This window comes from Triticum aestivum, chromosome 1B (assembly GCF_018294505.1).
Source record: "Triticum aestivum cultivar Chinese Spring chromosome 1B, IWGSC CS RefSeq v2.1, whole genome shotgun sequence".
Classification (NCBI taxonomy): Eukaryota; Viridiplantae; Streptophyta; class Magnoliopsida; order Poales; family Poaceae; genus Triticum; species Triticum aestivum.
This window is the reverse complement of record NC_057795.1, coordinates 603,370,727-603,383,370: the sequence shown is the minus strand read 5'-3', so window position 1 is coordinate 603,383,370 and position 12,644 is coordinate 603,370,727. Positions and strand designations below refer to the sequence as shown.

Here is a 12,644-nt window from a genome sequence, read left to right as displayed (position 1 = left end):
TCTGGTCTCTGAAGACGAAGAGTAGGTCATGGGAGTCGGCAGGGCCTTGAGTCCCGTGAGCCGGCTCGTGTCCGATGCCCTACCCTACCTTGCCAGCGACCGGACCAACACTCCGAGAAGCGCAGCCGGCCGTCGGACATGGCCAAGACGGAGCCGGGCGAGTGGCGAGCGGAACCGGACGAAGCTCAGCTCAAAGAATGATGCGTTGCATGTAATAATATGGATTTGAGATTTTTAATTTGAGGTATCCCGATGTGGAATGGTTTTTTGAGGGGTGACCGGTCACTGTCCGCAGACGCGTCCGCGGACGTATGAGGGGTTAGATTTGTCAAGTACGACTGTAGATGCTCTAACTACGCCAACTGAATTCTGCCAAAAAAAACTACACCAATTGAGGTGAACACGCAACGATGGGTCACAAACACATAAAATCCGATGTGATCTGGCTATCTGCCGAGTATTTAACCAAAAGCTACCACAATTTATGGAAATGTGTCGAGAAAGAACCATTTTACTATTTCGTGCCAAAAACTATCATTTTTGTCCTAATCTGTTGCTAAAAACTACCAAGTGTGAAAACTGCTCGCCTTGCCTGGGTTAAACCCGAATCTGACTACCCGACCCCACTGTTTAGGTGCCGGTGTGGTGAAGCGCTCATGGCCAGTCGTTAACGCCAGTGACCGCCTGTCCTCGTAGCCACCTGCGGACCCAAGCTCTCGCGGCGCCAGCGCCCCCGCTCGTCTCCCCTCGCCCGCCGCAGTGGTCACCGGCGCACCGCCGGCAGTCGCCGGCCCCACCGCGACGGGATCCTGCAGCCTCGCCTCTCTGGCGCAGCCCGTTGCCCAGCGAACTGTCCTGCGCCACCCGTCGCCATGGCCTCGCCCCGAGCGGCCGTCGTCCCGGGGCTCGCCGCCGGCAGGCCTCCCCATCACCGTCCAGCCTCGTCGTCGCCAGATCCGGCAGACGCCGCCCCGAATCCGCCTTCCCCAGACCTCCCCGCCGCCCTGCTCGCGTCGGAGCGCCGCCTGCAGGTCGCCTCGTGTCCTCCAGAAGCGGCCGCACCGCCGTAGTACTTCATCTTCTCCGCCTCCGGTGAAGGCCGCCGCCGTCTCGATCTCTTTCTACGGTGACGGCAAAGTTAACGGTGCTGACTTTTTCCGTCCTGACATGTGGGCCACGCTATCATAAACGAGCCAAAGTGAGCAGTTTTCACATTTAGTAGTTTTTAGCAACAGAGTAGGATAAAAATGATAGTTTTTGGCATAAAATCGTAAAGCGATAGTTTTTCAACACGTTTCCATGAATTGTGGTGGTTTTTGGTTAAATACTCCTATCCGCCCCAAGCACGTCACATTCAGTGCACTCAGTAATATCTTGGCTCCCAATTATGTCCAACTGAATGCCGTGTAAGCAGCTGGTGGTTGTGGTGTAGTACGTACGTTATGTGCTTGAGTAAAGTTCCAATGCGTTGTGATAGAAAATTCTCTACCTCGTACGAAACCATCGCCACCAACTAGTTATGTACGATGAAAATTCATGTAAACCACATGTAGTTATCCAAGGGGGTCTAGTCGATGTGGATAGTAGGTTTTTTTTTTGAGGGAAGTATAGGTTTCTCTTGACATGTCAGGGGCTGGGTTTCACTATTTTATATCTAGCAGGTTCAACACTATCGATATAGGGACCACCTATGCATCAGTAAACCGATTTTCTTGTTTCGGTCAGTATTGCTAGAGCCATACAGGGCTGTGGGTCCATCTTCCTCTTTCTTGAGCTGCACAGTTCATCTTCCTCCTCCATTAACCATCCTGTTACGGCCTAACCGCCTGCCGCCACCACACACACAGTCGGCCGACATTGCCAAGCAGCCGCCTCCGTTGTGCCGTCCCCATCCCCGGTCATCCTCTAAGCCCTACCTTCTCAGTGTTCGTGACCTCCCCTTGAATCCGTCAAGCCTCCGACTCACTCCGACCATCCCCGGTCATAGAAAAGCTATATGAGTTTTCCCAATATGATCCAACAATTCGTAAACATTAAAAAAGAATCCACTAGTGCAATTAGTCAAGGCATTGTTTGATTTTATAACCACAACCTACGACTCTGCATGCATTGACAAGTTTCTAATAGAGCGCGTCGGCGCGGACACCAACGACCTTCATCTTCCGGTCTTCATTTTTCACCCATACCGAGGACGCTGCGACATTTCAACCTATAAGGCTGGTCATAGTGGGAGTAATATAGGTAGTAACATAGATGCCACATAAGCAAAAATGATGATGTGGCAAGTAGTTAATGAGGAGAGAGGCAAATAGAGTAACATAATATGTTACCATCACATAGCGGTTTCCAATGCATAATGAGTCTACAAAGTAATAAATGAAGGCAACTATGTTACCACACCTATGACACTACCCACTATGAAGGTAGTAACATAGACTAGTAACATATGTATGTTACTAGTCTAAGTTACTCTCCACTATGACCAGCCTAACTTGGGACTTCGTTCTTATCAGTGAAAGTAATGGCTACACCTAACTTCAGTGCACCCATGAAGTGAACAGTAAATTCAAAAAAATAGAAATAAATTCTGAAATTTTGTGGATGTGATTATGAGCAAATGTTTTAGGATCTTGCAAAGTTTGGTCACCAAAAAACATCAAATAATCTCCATACAAAACGAAATACAAATGATGCTCTGCACCCATGTTACTGTTCACATGTTTTCAGCCCAAGCTTTGTTTTTTCTGTACAGTGCTCCTCGGATGTCATTTCGCCATCAAAATTTACAAGCACCTAAACATTTGGTCATAATCACATCCACAAAGTTTCAAAAAAAAAATAAATGTTTTGCTAAGTTTTTTATCATGGGTGAACCGGGGGTGCATGCAATGTCCGTGGATGCACAAAACCACACTCTTCTTCTCACACAGAATCGACTCAAGTGATTCGGATATTCAGAGAACTGAGGAATAGCGAGTTCAAAACAAAAAAAACAGAGTTAATAGGGATTTCTTTTTGGGTAGAAAAGCTATATGAATCTTGAATCTTTCATGTAGCTTGTAATCATGAAACATTTGTATCCTATTAGTGCAATTAATCGCGGCATAGTTTGATTTCATAATCACAACCTACGACCCTGCATGCCGCCCTGGACACCTACGGCCGGCCCGACGCTGCCTTCACCGTCCCCAGCATTGACACCATCGTCACTCGGCCCGGCCTTGACGACGTCGACGAGGAAGTCGAAGACGTTGGTGTCCCTGATGGCGGCGGCGACGTCCTCGGCGTGCACGGTCCGGCGCCGGCCCTCAAGCGTGGCGTCCCAGGCGGCGCGCGTCAGCTCGGCGACGAACAGCTCGCACGCCCTGGAGAACACCACCGGCGCCTCGCACGAGATCATCCTGGCCCCGGCGCCGTCGCCGCCACTGCCGTCCCGCGCGGACCGCTTCATGATCTTCTTGATCCGCGCCAGCGGCAGCGCGTGCGGCCCCGTCCTCGCAGTCGACCCGCCCCTGAACACCCCCGAGTACGGGCTCGGCAGCCTCATCCTCTCGCCGTCGTTCAGTCGCCTCGCCGTGCGTGCTAGGCTGCTGGGTAGCTAAGCTCTAACAAACGGACGTGCGGTGCAATTCTCATTCGAGCGCGGCCATGGACGGACCTTATATCATATGCCCATGCCGCTTGACCCCGCGAACAAGGGAGCGCGTGTCCGTGGCGGCCGCTGCCCATGGCCATGGCCGGCCGGCAACCGAGCGGCGTGGCCGCGGCCGGCAGTCTCGACAGCGATCGATCGATGGTACAGAGATCACGTAAACAAACCGCAGGAGACGGTGGTTGAGATCGCGATGGTGTACGAATGGGAGTAGATAAATGAAATGTACGTAGCTTTCTTTCGAGGTTCTTGCGTTGCGTGAGTTTCCGTATCCATGGTCAAAGAGGGCGATCGCATCGAGGACTAGGAGCGTCCGTATTTGGAAGGCGTCGTTGTCGTCATACGTAATCACCGGTGTAAAGCGCAGTTTTAAGACCTAAAGTGAGTGTAGTATATTCTATTTTCTATCGCATATTCCGTTATTGGCAGTACAAGGTATACAAAACAAACAAGGTACCGTGCCTGGCTTTTTTTTCCCCTGAGGTCTGATACTGTGCCATTTGGCGCCATAGTAGATAGGCATGTGGATGGGCACAAAATCGGCAACACACCACACCACACCACAGTGACCACATGGTCATGGGTGCACCGGTAGATTAATAGTACTCTACATGGCATCTGCACTTTTAGACATGTCAAGTTTGAGTCACGACGGCACAAGATGAAACGATGGATGTGGGAAACAAGAAGCACACAAAATAAAAAGAGAAAATCGGAAATCGACCGATCCATCTTTGGTAGACACGCTAAACAACAACATTAATTCTTTCACTATCTGACGCTTAAATTCTCGGTGCATCCCATTCGAATAGACACATTAACGTCATTAGGTGCCTCTTAGTGTCCTCATCACACTCCTCCGTTACTCTAGTTTTCCTAGCTAAAAGTTAGCTGATAGAAGCGAGCAATTTTGAACTACCGCTCTGTCTTGCTATTCACTAGGAGCCGACCCAAAGTCTTGTATATATGGATGATGGGTATACATGTGCACATGGACTTAATAGACCTCATCAATAATTGCATCTGTCATTTATCTTCCAGGTAAACTTATATAGCAGTAACATAAAAGCTCTAGCATCCGAAGTCTGCATTGGACATAGTTCATGTTTTCATGTAATAGTTGACTAGGGTGCCACATCTTAGTAAAACTAGATAAAATCCCACGTGCTGCGAAGGGAATTGGATGCAATATATTTATATGATATTGATTATTTTGGATATGAATGTTTGGATGAATATTATGATAACTAAAACTAAAATCACATATGATTTATTGTATTTAGTTATTGTGTTGGGCCTTTTTTCATGAATGTTTGCATGTTGAGGTGGGTTTTTTTCATATATGTTTACATGATGAAGTGGCATGTGTGCATGTTAAGAAAATTAGGTTAGCGGAGGCTAGCTATTTAGATATAGAAGATACATTTTGAGATAACAAACATATCTTCTATTTTTTGTGAATCAGCACATTGTTTTACGAAATCTTGTCATAGGATAGGGAGCTTCAACAATTGCATTAAAAAGAAGAGAGTTGGTTAAGCTAATGAGAAAAAATGGATCTTAAAATCATGCATCTCTTATTTCATTAAAAAAAGAGTACAAACCAAATACAAACACAAAAAATTAGAGCTTGGGGATGGGATGTAGACAAACACACACACTCCCAACATCATGGAACATCTTCTGAACGAGACCAAAGAGAGCCAAGGCCCAAAACCACCAGACACAACTCATGTGCGGCCAAAACGACCACCGTACTAAGAAGTCTCCTGGAGGCATGCATTGATGGATTGTTCAACACCACGAAATGTGTGGGCATTGGCAGAAGAGGGCTAGTAGAGCAAATGTGCCAGCATCAGATTGCTAATGCCAAAAGCTTTATTTTTGGCTTGCATGATTCTTTATCCCACAGTGAGTTTATTCGCATGGTGGTTACACTTTGGGCAATTTGGGGAGCAAGGGGGAAAGCCATCTATGAAGACATTTTCCAAAGTACATGGTCAACACATCTTTTTATTGAAGCTTAATTGGATGATCTCCAAATTCTGGACAAATCGACAAGGGCGAGGGGAACTGTACCCGCATCGCAGCTGACTCAGTGGATTCCTCCACCGGGAACCTAGCAAAGGTGAATGTTGATTCAGAGGTCAGGAGGGGTGCCGGATGGGTATTGTCCGCGATTAGTAGATATCATGAAGGTATAATTTTGGGAGATTCGGTCACTCTAACAAGAGAAATTACAGATCCAATAACACTTGAAGCACTTGTAGTTACGGAAGCCCTGGCTCTGTAAGAGGATCTAAATTTGCAACAGATCCATGTTGCATCCAACTACAAGGTGGTGGTTGATGACATCAAGAATCATAGTGCAACAGCGTATGAAGCTATAATACATGGAATCATAGAGTATTCTAGTAGTTTTATTTTATGTAATTTCGTTAATGAGTTTAGGAGCTTGAATTTTGAGACTCGCAATTTAGCAAATCATGCTTTGAATTTAGGGGTTGGCCGTCATGTTTGTTTAGGCCCACTTGATGATATGTTGCCCATCCATTCAATAAGGCTTCCCAAGATTGCCTAAAAAACTAACAAGAAATCTCAAGCATATCAGGATAATCAACCAACTGTAAAAAACGAGACTGTTTTTGAATACCCATTTCCCGTGCAAGGGAACTATACTTTTGAGCTATGAACTCACCGTGGGACATTAAGCATAGGCCCCATGGAGAAGGTCTCTGCCACGACAGTCACTCTGGCTGAACGAGCATGCACGGGTTGGGTCAGTTGGTGGGGCAACAAAGTGACAAGCTGACAGAGAGAGCCCTAGAAAAAAATGTTTCCCCGGCAGAGAGAGAGAGAGAGAAGAAAATATCTCTACCAAGGCTGCTCATTATCCATGGCGAAGTGTAATGTAACTTGGCGAACGACTATGCTAAAAAGTAAAAGCAATACCAAATGCACGACCGGACACTCATTCATTCGACGGACACTAATAAAAAACGGAGCTATATTACCGGTTCGTAGGGGCCTTTAGTGCCGGTTCGGCAACCGGCACTAAAGTGTGGGAACTAAAGGTCCCCTATTTAGTCTCGGCACGAACCGCCACTAAAGGGCCACCACGTGGTAGGAGCCAGCGTCAGGGGCAGTGAGACCTTTAGTACCGGTTTGTACCACCAACCGGTACTAAAAGGTTTAGGGGTTTTGGTTTTATTAATTATTTTTCCTTCAATTTTGTGTTTTTCATTTAATTTAGAGATTGTTTTTCATTTATTTTCCCTTTCATAAATTATATAATAACTCATTATCATCATCATATTAATATAAAAACTTTTGCATTATGTCATCACCAACAACAACACTAGCTAATAATCATCATATATATAGTCATTACCACTATTTTAATCATCATTATCTAATCACGACGAACACTAGCTTAAAGAAGAAACATTCACTTGTACAAAAAGCAAAGATATTATCAAATTCAACATGGTCATGAGATTATTATAAGTGTTCATAACTAAGATCACAAAATCAAATCACTTTGAGATTAAGTTCAGGACGAAGAACACGGACATGAGACGATAAGTACTAAGAGTAGGAACTAGCTAATCACTCCTGCTGCTCTCTCTCAGGTAAAATAGCATAGAACATGTGTAGCTCTCCTGATTAATCATATTGAAGCATGCAGAATAACCTGTCTCCTAATCGTGGGTTGCACTTCTGATTATTGCCCCCCAGTACTTCTCTGCGATCATTCACAATTTTGCTCCAGTCTTTCACTATTAAGCATTTTTCGGTTTTAGAAATCCTGAATGCACTCATGTGCAATGTAGGATATGTCTTGATCGTAAGCTAATCATTGATATGCGACCGTTAGTCTCGATCCACTGAGGCACAAATATCATCGGGAGTCCCTGTTGAATAACATCGTATAGTAACATACTTAGCAATGAACTTTAGCTTAAAAAATAATGTATGCAAAAGATGCACTGAGGACAAATAGTAAAATTCTTACCATCTTTCCTAAATAGATGTAACCGTAGTTCAATACGAACACTATTGGTCGCATGTTTTGAGTACTAAGATTTTCAAGTCTAGAAAAATAATTTCTCTTGACAGCATCAAGATCTTCAAGCCATGAAACATAATGATTTATCTTCTCGCGGTTTAATTCAGCCCCGGGACAGTGGACGGTCCTGTCTACCAAGCGACGGACATGTTTGCTTGAATGCAAATAAGCTGTCAATAGAAATTGGTTGTCAGCTACTTTTAAAATAAACAATATCGAAGACATAAATATTGTTAAGAAACTCACATAATGGTAGAACTGGAGGCGTCTGCACATCGATCCATATATCGATATTACCTTCAATATCATGTTCCAGACGAATATCAAAGGTGATAAACATATCAGACTCAAATGCATAAGCCTTGCATAGTGCTTTCCAAGTTTTGCATTCAAAATAGGTGTAGGTGTCCGCATTGTATAATTTTGCGTGGAAAGTATAACCATGCATGGTGTTCAAGTAAACTCTCTTGACCTTCATAGTTTTCATAGGACTGAAACATATCTTATCCAAGACAAAAATTCTTGCATGGCAGGGGATATGCTATTAGAATAGTAAAAAAAACAAAATTATAAGTTGAAGCAAATGAAGCATATGCTTAATTATGAAAAAAGACTTGTCGTTGTGACTTACTGTATCCATTTCAAATGTCTCATCCAACTTGATGCTGAAGCATCTACCATAAACTAGGAAATTTCTGTCGCACATGCCGCACTTGTCTTCGCAATATTCGCACATAACGAAATCATTCTCGTCGTCAGACTTTTCTTATGTTCATAGTTGAAACATTAATTGATAAACACTTACTAGTTCTATTAATTCAAGTAATTCAACTAATTCTATTAATTCAACTAATTCAACTAAGCACTTATTAAAAATAAACTAGTTCTATTAAGCTTCTTACTAAAAAATAAAATAGTTCTATAGTAAAATTTTAATTAATTATTAGATCATCAAATCTCATATACCTAAATTAATCTAGCTAATTCATCTAACATTTGACATTAATATCTAACATTTCTATATATATATATATATATATATATATATATATATATATATATATATATATATATATATATAGTATGTACTCCCACTTTTGTTACTTTCACTTTTATTTCATACGTTTTAGGTAGTATCTATCATATCAGAGAGTATGTACGCGTAGTATATAGTATGTAATAATGTTTAGGTAGTATATATACTATTTTTTATGTAGTATGTAGTATATTTTGAGCATACTCCTTTTTACGTACAAATATGTACGTATTTCACAAATACTATAAAAACATGGGCTCACATGCAATTTTTTCACATAATTCGCTTTGGAGTATCTTAGATATAGTATATGAGCATACTAAAAGTAATAAAGTAGAGTATATACTACCACATGATAGTATATGAGAAATGGGTGTAGCTACACCCGGTAGTAGGATGCATTTTCCCTATATATATATATCTATATATATAATCATCTAACAATTGACATTAATCTAGCATTTATATAAACTAAAAGTATAAAAAACTAAAAAATAGAAAACAGAAAATAATTAAGAAAAATATGTCTCTGTGTGTGTGTACTAGTGTGTGTGTGTGTGAGGGCCGCCATGGCGCGCGCGGCAGGGGGCGGTCGATCATACAGCGGGGCGATGGCCGGCGACGCGAGGCGACGGGGGGCGGCGACGTAAGGGGACGGGCCAGGGGCGGCACACGCGCGATCGACGACGTGGACGGCGGGCGCGCGCGGTGATGGGGGCGGGGATCGGACGGGCGCATGCGACGGCCGGGGGAGGCGACGGCGACGGGGACGGGGACGGGGACGGAGACAGGCGTGCGTGACGGGGACGGGCGCGGCGGGGGCGGCGACAGGGCGACGGGCGCGGCGGCGATGGGGACGGGCACGACAACGAAGCAAATGAAGAAGAAACTAACTGAAATTTTTGTAAGTGTTATATATATAGAAGGGGCCTTTAGTACCGGTTGGGCCACCAACCGGTACTAAAGGTCAAATTTGGCCAAGCCAAACGGCGGGAAGCGACCACCTTTAGTACCGGTTCGTGGCTCCAACTGGTACTAAAGACCGGTTAGAGCCACGAACCGGTACTAAAGGTGTGCGCTGGCGCAGGTTCGGTGTGGCAAGTTTAGTCCCACCTCGCTAGCCGAGGGACGTCCGCACTGGTTTATAGGCCCCAGTGCAGTAGCTCTCTGGAGCTCCTCTCTTTAGCACGCTTCTGGCCCTAACTTTGCCGCGTTGTCCTGTGGGCCTGTTTCCTGGCCCAAGGCCAAGCAGGTCCACTGGGTAGCGCGCAGAGTTTTTTTATGTAGTTCTTTTGTTTCTGTTGTATTTATTTTCTTTTATTTATTTCTGAGTTGGTTTATGCTGTATTTAGAGTTTCTTTGTGAATATTTTTGCTTTACGTACAAAAAAATAATATTATTTTATTTATTTCTGAGTTTTTTTATGTTGTATTTAGAGTTTTTTTATAAATATTTTAGCTTTAGGTACAAAAAATAGAAAATAAGATTTGAAAAAATCAGTATATGCATGAAAAATAGAAAATGAAGGCAGAAAGAGTTGAAAGTTAATGACGTGGATTTGAATGGTGCATACCGAACGCACAAAAAGTCTGGAGTTGTAATAAGTTTTAGAAAAAGAAATGCCTTTGTAACAGATGAGTTTCGTCCGAAACCCTGATACTTCGAAAGAGATTGTCCAGTTTGTACACGAAGTGCATCCAGTTTTTGTCGTAACCCTTTCAACTTTTTTGCACATGCTAGATGGGTGAAATGATGATACCATGCCAACTTTTAACCTTTTCAGAGTTAATTTGTAGTGCTTTTCAATAGCATGGTCATTTAGCTCAAAAAATCAGTATATGCATGAAAAATAGAAAATGAAGACATAAAGGATTGAAAGTTGATGACGTGGCTTTGAATGGTGCATACTAAAGGCACAAAAAGTCTGGAGTTGTAATAAGTTTAAAAAATATGAAAAGTGCCTCTATAACATATGAGTTTTCGTCTGAAACTCTGATACTTCGAAAGCGATTGTCCAGTTTATACACGGAGTGCATCCAGTTTTTGCCAAAACGCGCTAGTGCTATGTGTAAACATGTAAAAATATATATAAAAAATACATTGATCATCAATGATCTTTTTGTGTAAAATCTGAATTGTCAATAGGAATCTTCACTGGTTTAAGAGGCCATAGATCATATGCATAGAGTTCAATGAAGACCAAGTGCTCATGATAGTTTGAGAAGTAACATATTTAAGGTGGTAAAAACCCTGTTAGCGGAGTGAGGTGGGACTAAAAAACTGCTGCAGAAAGAATGAACTAAAACACTCTAGTACCGGTTTGTGGCATTAACCGGTACTATAGGTCATGGTGGAGCCGCAGCCTGACACAAGTCTGCCACCATCTCTTTAGTTCATGGTTCATGGCACGAACCGATACTAAAGGTTCGTCACGAACCGATACTAATGAAAGCCGACCGTCTAGCCGTTGGAACCGACACTAATGATCACATTAGTGCCGGTTCTATTACAAACTGGGACTAAAGAGTTGAACATAAGACCCTTTTTCTACTGGTGGGAAGGACAGCCTGAAAAGGGCAAACTTACACACAACAACGTGGAAACGATTCCTTTCAACGATAAAGAAACTTGGAAACGACTTCAACTTCAAACCACAGCAAGTACTCTCGTTGGACTACAAACTAAAACGACCCAAACCTACGCGACAACAATCTCTGCTTATTATTGCCTCCGAGTCTCCGACTACGTTCGTGGTCATACCATACCACGGCGACCCACAACACTTGCCCGTCTCATCTGGTGCGGGCGTGTACGTCCACACTCCTCAATCATCAGCAGTAGGCCGGGCACTTGGCACCCTTGCGCGGCGCGTACATGAGCGCGGTCCTGGCGCTGTAGACGCCGCGCACGCCCACCGGCGACGACGGCCTCACCTCCTCCCTCTTGAGGACGATCCCCAGCGAGGCGTCGGCGGGGAGGAAGGGCGCGTCGCAGAGCGGCGTGGGCGAGGTGCGGAGGTACACCCGGCAGCTGCGCCGGCTGAACATGGCCAGGTCGTACACCATCACCAGGACGTAGCCGTTCTCGTCCGTCGCCGTGCTCGTCATGTTGAGCACCCTGTACCCGCTCTTGCTCCCGTAGCACACCAGCTTCGCCGTCGCGTCTGCATTGCACATTGCACTTGATTAACACGACGGGGTTAGGGAGAGGTAGAATGGGATGTCGGAGGAGGAGGACGTACTGGCGAGAGGCGAGCCGTCCATGCCGGCGTTGTAGCCGCGGAGGTTGCAGGACTTGCAGTAGATGAGACCCTGGACGATGATCACCGGCTGGATCGGCACCGGCGCCGGCGTCGGGGGGTAGGACGAAGGCGACAGAGCTGGAGCGACGTGCTTGTAAGCAGCGGCCGGTTCGTCCATGGACGCACCAGAACAGAGGAGGAGGGAGCCCAGGAGAAGAGCAGCAACGGCTCCATGGATCTTGAAGCTGATGGACACCATTCTCACTGAGCCCTTAGCTTAGCTTAGCTACCTGCCTAGCTGCTGTTTTTTGAAAAGCTGGACGACGGTGGTGAGACGTTAACCGAGCATGAGCCAATTTATAGAGAGGCAGGGAGAGGTCCATCGATCAGCTAGCTAGCTAGGGCCTAGGGCTCGATCTTGTCTTATGTTTGACCAGTTGCTTCGTGATCAAATAAGAGAAGAGACCGAGCTAGCGGCTGGATGGGATTCCGTCTGCAGTTAATGCTTTTGTTGTGTTGCCAACACTAGCGGCGCCGTAGGGTTCTAATTAAACAAACAAATGAAGAGCAGTGAACTGCAAGACTGCAGGCATGGAAGCACCGTTCATTTCATGCATCCTGGGCCAGAATCCTGCCATGTTTTCTA

The 12,644-nt window shown here is 44.8% G+C and overlaps 2 protein-coding genes across 2 annotated transcripts; both read right to left on the bottom strand.

The window, feature by feature from the left end:
* Positions 1-3,121: 3,121 nt before the first annotated feature.
* LOC123080393 (nuclear transcription factor Y subunit C-3-like) lies at positions 3,122-3,547 on the bottom strand. Its single transcript, XM_044503307.1, has one exon. The coding sequence runs from the start codon at positions 3,545-3,547 to the stop codon at positions 3,122-3,124; it is 426 nt and encodes a 141-aa protein (XP_044359242.1).
* Positions 3,548-11,284: 7,737 nt separating this feature from the next.
* LOC123096802 (pistil-specific extensin-like protein) lies at positions 11,285-12,321 on the bottom strand. Its single transcript, XM_044518578.1, has 2 exons — positions 11,999-12,321; positions 11,285-11,920 (listed from the first exon to the last, which is right to left on the bottom strand). Exons 1-2 carry the CDS (start codon positions 12,255-12,257, stop codon positions 11,589-11,591), a joined length of 591 nt encoding a protein of 196 aa, XP_044374513.1. The 5' UTR covers positions 12,258-12,321; the 3' UTR covers positions 11,285-11,588.
* Between the last annotated feature and the right edge of the window lie 323 nt (positions 12,322-12,644).